Consider the following 15,197-nt stretch of genomic DNA (forward strand, 5'->3'; position numbering starts at 1 on the left):
AGAGGTTACTGTTGGGATATATAATCATAATTTATTTATCTCAATTCAAATGTTCCCTTGTTACAGAAAACAATAACTTGCCCAAATTTCATTTGGAAGAAATTATATTTATTACCCTTGACTGCCTGTTAGGTGAGGCTAGGGAATTGAACATTCTTCAGCACTCCTACATTCCTGAAGGGATGCTAGTAATGCAAAGGAACTCCGAACTTAGACTTGATGCTATGGGGTCTGGTGAACACTGCCACTAATGTGCTGTATACCCCTGGGCAAGGTTCTTGACAACCTGCACCTTAGTTTTCTACAAGGAGGTTGATTCTGATGATCAAACATAAAGGAAGCACGCATTCTAACATTCTGATAGATATGACCGTCCTCAACCACAAAGCTATTGAAAATGCCACGAGATCACTTTCACAAAATGAGATAACTGTATTTCCTTGATATGGATTTACCAGGCCAAACCCAGAAATCTAAAATGTGTCAGGCAGCATATATAGTTTCCCCAGCTGATATAACCTTTCACCTTGGGCGTCACGGAGGAGCTTTTGTGAACATTCTAAAGCCCCTCCTGGGAAAAGAAAACAGTTTTCTTTGCAACCCTGGCCGTACAAAGCATTCATTCGATTATGCTCCAGCAGACAGTACTACATTTTCATTCCCAAATATCATCAGGATAGTGGCTTTTCAACAAGCACTGCCTTAGGGAGAAATACTTGTCATTTTTTCAGTCTCCTACCACCTGCCTCACCTCAAAGAATGATGGTTTGTTTTATGCTAGAATTAAGCACAATTGACTTAAAGTGCTCCATGCGAGGTCAAGAAGCAATCTGAATCATAACGTCAGTTTACAGCACTATCTTTCCCCCTTAAGAATTTATTTAGTATCACATTTTTCTCAAAACCAGATTCTGTTAGGTATAAAATATTTCACCTCTTTTATCTTTCAAATGTTCTTAAAAAGTGAATGTTTGGAGGTAAAATATACTCATATCTTATAATGAACAAAATGTAAGAATATAGCACTTAAGCGCACACGAACCTAGAAAGATAGTAGCAGAGTTTACTAGAACTTTTGTTTTTTTTTTTGAGGAAGATTAGCCCTGAGCTAACTACTGCCAATCCTCCTCTTTTTGCGGAGGAATACTGGCCCTGAGCTAACATCTGTGCCCACCTTCCTCTACTTTATATGTGGGATGCCCACCACAGCATGGCTTGCCAAGCGGTACCATGTCTGCACCCGGGATCCGAACCAGCGAACCCCAGGCCGCCAAAGCAGAATGTGTGCACTTAACCGCTGCACCACTGGGCCAGCCCCACTAGAACGTTTTTATGTTCTCACACAAAGTGTCAAGATTCCTTTAGGACCAAGATTCCATAACATAGGGGAGAGCTCCCTAAAAGCCTTAAGCTATACAGACAATGGTAGGTGAGACGAATAGAGTTGCCTGATCAGATAGACAACAATGTCAACAAATATTAGACACAGCATTTGAAAAGCCACTAAGTGTGAATAGACTGAAGTTAAAATTCAATCCAAATAAAGCTAAATTACACTGCATAGAGCTCAACTAAGGAAAAACAAACTTTAAATTCTATGATTTCTGTATGTACCCCCTTCTAGTAATAATGACAAATGAACCAAATTATAATCATGAGCACCTCAATTCTGAAAGAAACTGACATCACCATTATATACCAAAAAGCATTAGGCTTAGCAGAAAGCAGAAAGGTATAATTTTAACACTCAATAATTCTTGATCCAAATATTAGGGAAAAATACACACAGTTTCAGTTTCTTCAAAGTGAATCAAGAGATATTTATTAACTTTGGAACAAAAATATGTTTGCAGATATTTTCAATCTATAGTAATCGCTGTTTTAATAGCTTTATTTAGCAGACACAGTAATGTGAAGGGAAGAAAGAAGAGAGTAATAAAAATCTGTCTACATAGCAGATCATCTATAGAAAAACATACTATGGTGACTTTAGAAGCTCATCAGTAGTGCTTTGGTGGTTTTTAAAGTGAGCTTAAAATATTTTAAAATAATTTTGATAATGCATCTGTCTAGACCGTATCAGAAATTACGATATAATACAATGGGGTGATTAAATGCTATTAACATTTTATCACAAGAAATAGCTTTGCTCACCATAACATGAAACTGACGACGTATCAATTTCAATAAAATAATAGTGATCACCAAGATTAAAAAAAATGTCTGAGGGGGCCAGCCAGTGGCGCAGTGGTTAAGTGCACATATTCTGCTTTGGGGGCCCGGGGTTCACAGGTTCAGATCCCGAGTGTGGACACGGCACCACTCGTCAAGCCATGCTCTAATAGGCGTCCCACATATAAAGTAGAGGAAGATGGGCACAGATGTTAGCTCAGGACCAGTCTTCCTCAGCAAAAAGAGGAGGATTGGCAGCAGTTAGCTCAGGGCTAATCTTCCTCAAAAAAATATGTCTGAAACGGCCAGCCCAGTGATGTAGTGGTTAAGTTCTCACGCTCCACTTCAGCTGCCCAGGGTTCACAGGTTCAGGTCCCGGGTGTGGACCTAGCACAGTTCACCAAGCCACACTGTGGCAGCATCCCACATGAAATGGAAGAAGATCGGCACAGATGTTAGCTCAGGGCCAATCTTCCTCACACACACACACACACACACACAAATATGAAATATATTCAGCATCCATATTCAATCCTCTCTATAAAAAGAAAATTAACCAGTACTGCTACTGCCACTGTGAAAGCTCTAAAGCCTTACTCTGATCCTTAGAGAGTTCAAGTGCTTTGCATGAACTCATTTAATCCTCATGAGCTAGGTGGCATTATTATCCCATGTTTTATACATATTTTATAGATGAGGAAACTGAAGCTCTTGCAAGATTAGGTAACTTGCTTACGGTAGTAAGTGACACAGCCCGAATGTGAAACCAGTAAATCTGGCTTGCAAACCCGCTCTCTTAATTATCCTTCATTCTGATTGCATGTAAATTGGAGTCACTCAAACTTCTGCCTGGGATTTTTATCTAAAACTTACAATCAATGAAAACATGCCTCTTCTATAACTAAAGAAAAAAAATGTTTTCCACTCCTTAAAGATAGGATATAATACTAACCATTCTGAGAATATGCGTAATTGCAGCAAGTCAGACTCAGCTCTTGGAGTTAAGGGGTGGTAGCTCACTGCAAATCTGACCATGCCACTCTCAGGCTTGAATACCTTGAGCAGCTTCCCACTCTCTTAAAATAAAGGCCCCAAGTCTTTAAAATGGCCGATGTGCACTATTTGAAACTCTCCCCTTTGCTCACTAAAAGGCAACCAAATAGGCATTACTTTGGTTTTTCAAAAGCAAACTCCCTCAGGCCTCAAGCCTTTTGCCCTTGCAGACTGTTTCCTGACTCATCTTGCAGCTTTTAGCTTCAGTGTCACCTCCCAGGAAACCCCTTCTTGAACTGCCCAGATCTTGTTCTCCTTTGTTCCACATTGTCATAGCACTCTAACTTTTTCTTTGCATTACATAATTATAATGGAAATTAATTATCTGTATACATATTTTTTAATGTTGGTCTTCTCTGTTAGACCATAAATTTATGACAGATTATATCTGGCTTGCTGAGTGCTGAGTCTCATCTCCGGAACAGTGTCTGAGACATAGTAGAGGCTCAGGAAATATTTATTCAAAGAACCAATGCAAAGCATTTCAAAATAAAGATCACTTTCAGAAAGCATCTCTTTTATGCTAACACAATGAAGTATAGATTTTTCTGCTAAAGGCTGTCTCCATATTGGGTTTACCTGTTTACATACTCCTGCCAGGTGAATGTTATAGTGCATCTCCAGATAATCTCTATGACCTTTACTTTGTGTTTTGCTTTGTTTTGGTAGGTGGGAATTGGGCTTTTAGCTTCAGCTTTTATGGGAACTAGTAGCAGAATAGCCAGTCCTGTCACTCACAAGGCAATGAGTAATACTTGGTAACTCACACCTAGCTGGGAAGTTTTTTAATGAGCTTCTACTTCCTTAAAACAAACACATACATGTTTTTGTGCCAAGGCAGTGTATTTTACCTGATGGTCTAGTTTGTTTCTAATGCATTTGGTGAGCAATAAGAATCCAAACCTTTGCAGTCGTATAATTATTCACTTCCTACGGACGGTACTTGTGGCCAAGTGCATGTTGCTTAGGAAAGAAACCACTCAGAAACAAGCTTGGAGAAGACTTTCGTTTCTGGTAGATAGGCCACAAGATTGGTCCCTCCCTCTCTAATTTCCATGATTTTCTGCCCAGTTAGCCAGAATTCAGTTTAGAATAATGCCATAATTAAAGGCTTACAAATGTATGTTTTGAGGAACTGAGATTGTAGTTTATCAGACTTACAATTCATTTCTTGCAAATGGTCTAAATTCATGACTTCATTTTCCAGACTTTATAACCCACACTCAGAGGGTGAAACACTAGCCTTTATTTGCAAATGCAAAACCAAAGCATGAAACAAGGAGCATACTATTCAGCTTTACTATTCTATACATATTCAAAGGAGGAACACTGTTTCATGAGCACTGATTTGCTTTGGCTTGTCAAAGTTCTTTGCTGACTGCTGAATATTTCATTATGTTTGACACAAAGATTTTAGTAATTTACTATACTTTGTAATTAGACATGGTGACTTACATAACACTGGAGTATTCCTTTAAGCTGTCACTTTTAACTGCAAAATAAAACTGAAGTTTCCAGCTATGCAGAAGACTTGCCTTCTTTGAAAATACAGTTGTCTACTCATTTCATTCTATTTACCCCATTACGAAAGTAACAATCAATCAATCAGTGTAATAATTACAACAGCTCATTAGTGTCACTTGAACAGGAAAAAAAAAGCTGGGACACCAGGTTTAAGAACAAAATGACTTAAAGACTTCTCAGACATCCTTTAGTAATAACACTGTAGAAAATAAAGTGAAAAAGTGTTTGCAAATCGTCAAGCTTATTCACCCAGGGCAAACCACCCACCTCTTGGGTGACAATCTAGAGACAAGCAGGGGACAAAATGAATCAAGGGAACAGTGTGGAAGCAAGTAAACACTTTAAAAAAGTGACTGCAAAGCAAGATAAAAATCTAATCTGTTCAGTTTTTTAAAAAAAAATCAAACACATTCTCTGTCCTCATGGGTAATCAATTAAGTGAAAGCAGCACACACTTAACACTATTTACCTCTGTTAGAGTACAAGTCTTTCCTCACTCAGGAAACTACCCTGCCTTTTCAAAACTTTCTTGCCACTTGAAGTATAATAGAAATAAATACTCTAGCTCATTAAAAAAAAAAAAAAGACTTGCAAGATGTCAAGGAAAACCATATAATTCAGGACATATAGGTGGAGATAAGGCTTGTACAATGTGTGCAATTTCTTTGCTTTTTTTGCACATCAGGGACAAAGATCTATTTCTGTTAAGTATATACAATACGCCATATTTTTATCTGAAGATAACCCTTCAAGCAACAGCAACAGACACATGCCTCCATCACATTCAGGGACATTGTTTAGTGGCCCTGGAGATGATACAGAAATAAATATCACACATCCTCTACTCTTCAAGAGTCTTCCTTCAGTCTAGAGAGAAGAGAAGGCATCTGGTCACACAGAGCAATAAGAGAGGAACAGAGAAGTACAAAAGAGTTCAGAGGAAGGAGGAGTTATTCTGAATGGGGAGATCTGGGACTTTTGGAAGGGTGAAGCAGCCCCCTAGCAGGGCCTTAAAAACTGGAAAAGGATTTGACCTGTAGATAAATATCTGAGAAGTGGTGTTGGAGTGTAGAAAGAAGACAGGGAAAGTACCTTCTCTGAAATGTCACTATTCTTATTTTCAGCCTTTCAAGCTCTTCGGGATTGTCTATTGAAATAATTTCCCAGGCCTAAGGCTTATCAAGGGCTTTCTACTTCACCCAGTGTTATTACCGCTTCTGTGTATTTCTTGTGGAGTCTATAACCTTAGTCTGGTGACAGTCTCCCCATGGTCTATTTAAACGTAATCAACCCACTCCCAAAACATCTGATGTTGCCCTTTGAGAGGGTAATGGTTTTCCTTTTAATTCTGATTCCATCAATAGAGTGACACTAATCCAGACTGATTTGAGTAAACAGGGCATATTCCCCATTGTCTCTGTGATCTGAGAAAGAATAAACTTGAGAAAGATCACTGCCTGGATTGGAAATGGCCCCTTTGGGTGTTTTGCGCAAGCTTAAAAGGAAAAAGAAAATGCCTGTGCAGAGTTCTTTCCAAAGCAAGCTCACTTTGGGGGTGGTAATTCTCATAGGGGTATTATACTAAACTGCACCTATTAGTGGCTTTAGCACCAATAAGAAAGTAGAACTATTTCTTTTGTAGTGTTTCCAGAAGAGCTGATGAGAGTGTTTCATAAATTTCCGCCTCTGGCAACACACCACAGCTTGACTCAAAATTCCCTCTTTCAGCTTTTATAAGGAAATCTTTTTTTTTTTTTGCCATTTAAGAAACACAGACAAGATGCAATTCAGATTACAAGTTTTGCATGAGATATCAACTTACACTCTATACACATCCACTAACATTCCAAAAATGTTTTATTCTTGCCAGTTATCCCCTCGCCTAGAACCAACATGTGCTTTATCTTACCACCAGTTACTGAACATTAAATTGACAGGTGAATATCGTCCGATGAAGCCATCTTGGCTAGAATCTACAAGACAGTCCAATTTTACTTCGTCTTTGGAAAAGAAACAAACAGAATATATGTTAGTCATTATCAAACATGAAATTAATTTAGAAATAAGAACTTTCCAAGAAACTTTTCTTTTGCAGAAGATGGAAAGGAATGCTTTTTGAATAGTATAGGGGTGCTTTATTATCAGGTCAAATAAGAATACCAAATGTGGGGAGGTAAAAAACTACTGTTTCTGAAAAGACTTTACAGACACTTCATTTAACTACTTATTTCTGCAAAGGAGGTTGTATAGGAACGAGGTAGTTGATGGATTTCACTGCTTCCTGTAAGGTCTGCATAGATTTAAAAGGAGGACAATCACATGCTAATGCTGGATATTTTCAAAATCCACTTTATGCAAGTGGAGGATTAGGTCGGTGAGGAAGAGAAAGGAATGAGATACAAGCTTGGACATCCCCCCATCTATGAGAGTCCAGTTCTCTCTCCTACTTTGTCTCTTTGCCCTTAAATCAAGTCACTGAACCTCCCCTTGCCTACCCTACTATTACCTCTGAAATTGCCTACATTTTCTTCCTGGGTAAGGCGGAAGTGATGAAGGAGGTTGAGGAGGGAGAAGATATATATATGGGTGGAGACATGTCTTCCCTTCAATATTTCTCTTAAAATCTTAAGTGCAAATGTGTACCCTTGTCCAAAATGAAAGTTGAAAAATTTTTAATTTTTTAAAAAAATGAGATAAGATCTTGATTTTCTTTGATGTTTTTTGTTTAATTTGGGGATTGTTTGTTTCTTAAATGGATATTTGTATTGGCTTCTGCTCTATCATTGCCAAATTGCAATTCTTATCTTGGACAAATGTCATACTTGGTATATTCTCTCACATTTAGCTCCAGGATTATTATTTGCGTTTAGAGCAGTGACCAGAGAAAAGGGTTTTCCTCTCCTGATTCTAAGATGACTATTTAATAAATAAAGTTAATCCTAATTAACATAGAGAATCAATCTGGATTTTGTTGCTAGCCTTGATTAATTTGAAAATGTAATTACTGAGTTCCTAGAAGCGTAAAGCACCTTATCTGGCTCTGTAGAGGTGTAAAGAATGGGACCAGGAAACCTTCAACTGCATACAGCCCAAGCAACCGCCTAGGCTAATTCTTCTCCCTCCCTGCAGGATGCCACCTATCACTCCTCCAGCACGTAGACAAAGTTTTGAATGCCAAATTCTGAACACTGCCTATGCTTTCAAAATATGCATTAGTTCTAGCTCTTAGGGAGATAAAAGTTCCTGTAAGCTTTTCTCACTGTTTCTACAAAAGCTTTCCATTTTGACATGCATATTAAATTGGATTATATATTAAATACAAATCAGTGTTGAAATCAACACATTCTCTCCTCAAGTCAATATATCACACTCTCTCATCTGGTCCTTTGCAGTTCTTCTTTGTATTTGTATTAATTTTCTACCCTCTACCCAGAATGACCTTCCTCCCTTCCTTCCTTGGCTAAGTTCTCATCTTTGAACTATGTGAAATATTACCTTCTTCATGAACAGTTTGAACCCATTTCTCTGCCTTTGAGAGCCTTTGATGTCTCTTACCACATTCTGTTTTATACTGGAGTCATTTATTAACACCTTCTATACTTCCCAGGGTTGTGAATTCTCAGAGGCCAGTGGCTGCAACTTACTCATTTCTGCTTTCCTTACAGTGTCTAGCATGGTGACGATATTTAATTAGCTCTCAGTAAGTGTTGGGTTGCAAGGAAATGCTTCTTTTTGTAGGGGAAATAATCTAAATGGTTTGTGGCTGGGATATCAAAATCACTGTATCTGGTTTAGACCCAAATTTATACTACTTTTTCTCATTTTGGAGTGGAGGGTTGGGAAAAAGAATGAAATAATAAATGAGGTCTGTGTTTACCATATACTTTGTCTCCTAAATGGAATAGTTTCGAAAGTGAAAGGGGAGCTATTAATAAATTACATTTAAATAGCAAGCATAAATAAAGATAAACCAAGACCAATGGTTCCCAACTTACCTACAGCAGGGACCACAGCTATTAAAGAGAGCCATGGGCAAAGAATACACGAGTCATATGAGACTTTAGAAACAATCCATTTCTCCCCTTCCAAAGGTCCCAGAGAAGTGACAGATATTCTTGCAAAACAGGCAGCCAATGTGCAATGCAAAGAAATGCATTTTTATACTTCTAGGCTATCTTGAGCAAAGTCACTTATCCTTCCCAGTGTACCCTCATAGGGCTCCAATAACGCCACTCCTCTGTTCAAAATCCTGGCATGGGTGATCATGGCCACTATATTAAACGTGTTATGGCCCTCCATGAACCACTCTATCATACATTTCCAACTCTGTTTCCTAATTCTTTCATACTTTCAATTCCATCTGAACTATTTGACATTTCTGAGTACCACAGCATTTACCCCACCTCTGCGTCTCTGCTGCTGTTTGTTTCTTCACCTGAAATCCTCCTTCCCTCTTAGGTTTCTAGGACTTAGAAGGTTCCTTCTGTCCTTCCAAGTGCAGCTGCATCCTACATGTACGGATTGACTTTCTCGATTCTCCTGCTGCAAGCTGCTTTCTTTCTCTTTGATTCTTTTGATTATCTTGCTCACACTTCTCATACGACACTGAAGATCTGTCCTGTATTATAACTGTATGTATTTATTCTCCTTATGAACTGTAAATTTCTTGTATAAGAACTGTTTGTTACTCATTTTCATGTCCCAGGTACCATCTTATATGTAACTGATGCTCAGTAAACATTTATTCAAGAGGAGTGTAGGTCCTTCTTCTAACCTCACTCTCTCCTCCTCAATACTACTATTCATGAATATTATAAAGCACAACTTAACTAAAAGGTATAAGTGAACATTATAAAATGTTTAGAGAAGTAGCACATTACTAAGCCACATTTCATTATTTTCTTGTGCCTCCAAATTGTGTTCTTAAGAGAAGATTAGGAATAAGATTTATAGCTTAACTTTTGGATCAACTGTTTTACCTTGACACTCCAATCCAGTCTCTTCTAGAACAAAATCCACTACCCTCCTCGGTACCCTTCATAGGCAACTGAGTCTACTAAGTCGGCACTGGACACTAACGCTACATCAGTCATCTGACTTTTTCTCAATATACATTCGAAAGAAAATTCTGAGTCCAGTGGGCTTGGAAAATTTTTTAATTTTCATAATAGTTAACACCTTGTGGAAATAACTAAGTTGTTTTTCACTGAGGTATGTTTTTGGTATCGGTGTTCACTCTTTCTTATTTATTGACATAAAGCAATTAAAAGTTAAAAATGTATTCAACCGGGGAAAACTGTATTTCATAATAGTACTATGGAGGCAGGATTTTTACCTGTCCCCTTCTATCCCACTAGCTCAGGTCCCATCCAAAGCAATCACATGCACCTTAAAGCAAGGTTGGGTACATTTGTGGTAAGATATTTCTCAACCTCTTGACCCATATTATTCCTCGGTAAACATAAAATCTCATGACCTCAGATATATATATATCTGCTCCCTTAATAAGAAGAATATAGAATCTTAAGTTCTGTGTATGCTCCTTGTCTCAGAAAATTTTAGCAACTTTGCATTCAGGTAAAGTGTGTGGTATGATGCAACAGCAACCAATATTTTTTTGGTTGCTATAGCTAACCCAGACATTCATTCATGCTTCCTACCCCCTTTGAGGATCACTGCTCTTCTAAAAAACAAAACAAACCAAACATGCTTTTTCCTTATCTAGGTAAAGGATAAGTGATTTATAGTTCTCACCACTCGTTTTTCCAATCATCGTGAAGGAAGTTATGATCTATGATCTGCGATCTCAGATATCTTTCTCCCAGTGCCCTCTGGGCTTGAGGGCAACCAATTGTAAAACAAGCAGTGCAATCTACGACCACAACTTGGAGTGGAACACAGCCTGGCTGACACCCGAATTAAACCTGCAGCTTCTGCTTCCTACCTCTGCTGCTCTTACCTATGGTGCTAAACATCTCAGAAGCACAACACGGGGAAGCTTATGATAATATATTAATTATTAAGAGAAAAATTACTCCCATGGGAAAAATTTAATTCAGCCATTGGAAACAGTATTGGGATAGGAAAGATTACTGTATTTCCCTTGACCATGCAGGCCCAGGGGTCAATTGAACGGCAATGACCTGGACTCTGAGAGCATATACCGCTGTCTCAGGACTTTTCTTCTTGCTCTCAACTAGATTTGGACATCAGTTCTTCACGGAAACTTTTTTGGAGCATCTACTATGAATCACAATAACCCTTTTTAGAGTGTTTCCAGCTCTCCTTGGTATTAAAGAGAAAAACGTTAAGTAAACGGGACTCATTTATACACTTATAGCTCTCTCAACAACAGAGAGAAAAATCATTCGCCTCAATTTGTAAAATGAGGTGTTTCAGTATATGAGCCTTGAAGTCTCGTTTAGTTCTAGAATACTGTAACCCATTCACCAAAGTACTTTTACTTCTTCCCAAACCCCAAATGAGGATTTTTAATAAAAATGTCCTTCTAAGGATGAGTTTGGGAGGCTCAATCTCTCTCCCTCTCTCTCTCTCTTTCTCTCTCTCTCTCATACACACACACGCACACACACAGCCCAGAATTTCTGGCAAGAAAGTTGACCTAAAACCTAATCTGTGAAGAATTTCCTTTCTTTTGAGCCTCTTTCTCCAAGCCTGAGACCTATCCCAGAGGCTGTGTCATTCCATGCCAGGCACCTCGGAGGTGTGCTTGCTTGAGGCCTCTCCATTGTAACCCAAGGGTGGAACCTTAACCTTAAGCTGTGCCTGTTACATCCTGCCCGTGTTCTCCTCCCTTCCGGACCCTTTCCTGTTCATTAACAGCTTCCCCAAATCCAGCTCTGCTTGGGGGGAAAGAATTGCAAAGTTGTGAAAAAGGAAGTAGAGAAAGAATAATGTTTTTATATTGTTTTTGAGTTATCAACCCAAAGAAGTTGCCAGCAAATTAAATTTAAAAAATATTTGAAGTCAGAGAATGGCTTATGGTTTTAAAATAATTTTCACTCTCACAGGGAGTTACATAGCGTTTTTATTCTTAATCTGTCCAATTTTTAACAATTCATGTGTGATAATAGTAAATTGCTGTTTCTGTATTGACAGTTACTAATAAATGTTATCTTGAGGCGAATCCCAAAACATTTTAACCTTTGTATTAAATTTCAGGAGTCTCCGGGCCATGTGGTCCCAGGCATTGCATATACTCAGACATAGAACTGCATTTTCACAGAGCTAGATATTAAAACATAAACCTATGTGGAAAAGAAAGCAGTTCTTAAGCAATAGAATGGAAATCAAGCCATGAAGATCACACTTAATAGACACACTAATGGAAGGATTCAAAGTGCATGACGAAAATATATGAAAAGACGCAGGAAGGTAGAGGAATTCAGCCATATTTTTTCATAGATATCTCGTATGTACATTAGCAGCATTCCAATAGAAAACAGACAACTGCTGGCTTTTAAGCACTTGACCACATATTTACCTAAAGTTTGGAAAAATTCAAACTCATGTAAAGGTATTTTCTTTCATTGTAAGGATGCCATACTCTCACAAACGACATGACTCTTTTGCCTCCATAAAAGGCAATAATTCCTAAAGATATCCTTGAATCATAGCATTTATGCAGTGTTTTTCCTTTCATGAGAACTAGTTATTTCTTTCCACTTTACAACAACTTCATATTTTTTAAATAGATCTCACTAAATCAACTTTGCTTCTAACCCTTTATACTTAGACACACATAAATCTCAGCTGGCTTATAAATACTGTGTGTGAACTAGCTCCCGGACAAACACAAAGTCAGCTATGATATGACCGACAGATCATTTTTTAGTGATTAAAACGGAACCACGTTGGATCCAACAGAAACAAGATAATCTTAAAAGTGACCTCCATTCTTCAAAAATTGGTAACATTTTAAGCTAACTTTCAATATTAAAGCAAAACAAGAAACTCAAGTTTCTCCACTGAGGACAAGCAAGGCTGCTTGAATGTTTTAAAGGAAAATAGGCACTTCCTTTTCCTTCTTTAGATAACTCGATATTTCCCCTGCTATATTTACACAGTTCAGGTGTCTAGACAATAGCATGGTCAATATGATAGCCAGGCCCTGCTCGGTGTCCTTCTTGGGACTCTTCCTTTTGCACCAGAGTGCTGTGCATTTTGTTTTGAATTTTAAGGAGCTCAATTTGAGTTCTCCAGTCTACTTCTCCAAGCATTCGCCTGCAAGCATTTTCATCAGAAACACTGAACGCGCTCTCCCCACCCTGCACCCCCCAATCTGATTAGTGTCAACACAGCTGCCCTATTCTGAGGAATGTAAACTAATATTGTTGTTACACCTCCTTCAACCTTAGGAAACTTCCTCAAAGCCTTACAATCTCTTCAGGAGTTTTTTTTCTTATCCCTTTGCCCGGGGATTTAAATGCCTGCGACACACTTGTTGAGGAGAGATCAGAGAGGCAAATCATCAATTCCTTAATAAAATCCTCCATGCTATAATACACAGTGACATGTATGCATGGATAAATATTTAATAATGCATCACTGCAAAATAACTTTATTTGTCATTACACAGTGAAAGGCTAAGTCAATCACCAGACAATAGGGACATTGCTGAAGTCCCCTCAGGATTTAGATACGTCTCCAGATTGATAGAATTCAAAACAAAGATGGTTTAAAAAAAAATCTCACCTGATTATTTTGAAAAAAGCTTCATTTGCTTTTAGGATGAAGTCTGGAGATAGAACTAAGAACTTAACTGAGTTAAGACACAGTCAACTAATTTGCCTCACTGGGACATGAACACCCAACAGAGGAGTCATTTCAATGTATCTGGCAGAATGTGATCTGCTCTCTCAGTCTGTTCTTTTATAAACTCCTGAATATTGGGTTTCTTCAAATACATAACATCACCCAGAAATTTTTCTTCTCCCTTCTCTCCTATTTTATCTCCTACTTAAAGAAAAAAAAAAAACTTACAGTCACCACAGAAAACATTTACCAAGATAAGGAGATTCCTACATACAATTTGCAAAAACATTACGTTGGGTGACGGAGAACCACAATACGTAAGCTTTTATTTAAAAAATAAAAATGAAAAAGCATCTCTAAATGGAGTGCTAAAATCTAAAATCCTTACCTCACTAAATTGAGTCTGGGCATTGTTTTCCAGGTACAACATGTTAGCTGTAAGATTGATCAATGCCGCTGTCCTCTCTTCTGGCTCCAGGATTTTGCCAACCCCCCCACCCCCTCTGAGACCCTTACAACAGGAATCTACTAAGAAGATAACAGAACTCAAGTCCCTTCTCTCTTTCTCTCTCTGTACATAATTTTAGGTTCCCTAATATATACCCAACTATAGGCATGAGGGGGCGGGACTCTTCTCTTTACCTGTCCAATCCATCAACTTCCACCTGGACTCCTCCACTCCAATGGAGTGAGGCCTCTCCCATCTCATTAAGTAGTTAGAATTCCTTATCACCAATCTTTAAAAGAAAAAGAAAGAAAGAAAGCTAAAAAAAAAAAGAAACAGGAGAGAGACAGACAGGTAAAACTTTCCCTTGTCTCTTTCATAAGAAAGTATGCTCTCTCCAGAAACAAACCAAAATCTCCCCAAACAAACCACAAACCCGTACCACCACCAGGAAGAACAGAAGGCATTTCTGAAAGTTATTTTACACTTTGCAACTGAAAAGTCAAACTTCATGGAGAGCTTTTGGAAGGGTTGTTTTCGTTTAAACCTACATGGGGGGGGGGTTTCAAGAATGATTATACAAAGTTAGAAATTGAGGGAAAATACTCAAATCCAGTTATATTTCCTCAATGTAACAATTAAAATTCACTGCCTGATTGCTGAAAAGTTTTCAACTTATTCCTCCCAGAGAAATGCCAGTGGTTTCACTAAAACTATGCCAACATAAGCCACTTGATTTTTTAGCGCATGCTTCAATAACAATTTAAACCATTGGTCCCCTTAACTTGTAAAAACAAACAAACATCCATACTATGTACAGGAAATAGAAATCCTGGGAAATGTGCCCGTTTTTTTTTAATGGCCTTTAAAAAAAACTGCTTCTTTCTATCATTATTTCTCGAGACATAGAATCAATGCAATAGCTTATCTATTTGAATATTTATTGTATTTAGTTTTTATCAATGTTCAAAGAATATCTTTTTCTATAAACAGCTAATAAATTACAAATAGGAAGAATAAATCTACAAGTGTGAGAGACCAATTAGCTTTTGCTTTAAAAATATATTTATATAAATACATCACAACATTCACGTAGAATCTGGCCTTGTGGGATATCTACCATGATTTAGAAGATGAAGTGCACCGTAATGGTTATTGTGTGATTCACTAAGATACTCTCATTTCTGCTGAGTATTCCACATAACCCAGTTAGATTTATATCTAAACA

At 37.9% G+C, this 15,197-nt stretch overlaps 1 protein-coding gene across 6 annotated transcripts in view; it reads right to left on the reverse strand.

Annotated features, from left to right (window-relative positions):
• TP63 (tumor protein p63) overlaps positions 1–14,085 on the reverse strand; it is a 93,882-nt gene extending 79,797 nt beyond the window's left edge. For 5 of the 6 annotated variants that reach the window (XM_046658615.1, XM_046658613.1, XM_046658614.1 and 2 more), the window contains exon 1: positions 13,913–14,085. In XM_046658615.1, the coding sequence (XP_046514571.1) occupies positions 13,913–13,954 (42 nt within the window). In that variant the 5' untranslated portion in view covers positions 13,955–14,085. Of the gene's footprint in view, positions 1–13,464; positions 13,558–13,912 lie in introns of those variants that run through there. The other variant, XM_046658616.1, reaches the window with a different exon arrangement.
• Between the last annotated feature and the right edge of the window lie 1,112 nt (positions 14,086–15,197).

This window comes from Equus quagga, chromosome 4 (genome assembly GCF_021613505.1).
Source record: "Equus quagga isolate Etosha38 chromosome 4, UCLA_HA_Equagga_1.0, whole genome shotgun sequence".
Classification (NCBI taxonomy): Eukaryota; Metazoa; Chordata; class Mammalia; order Perissodactyla; family Equidae; genus Equus; species Equus quagga.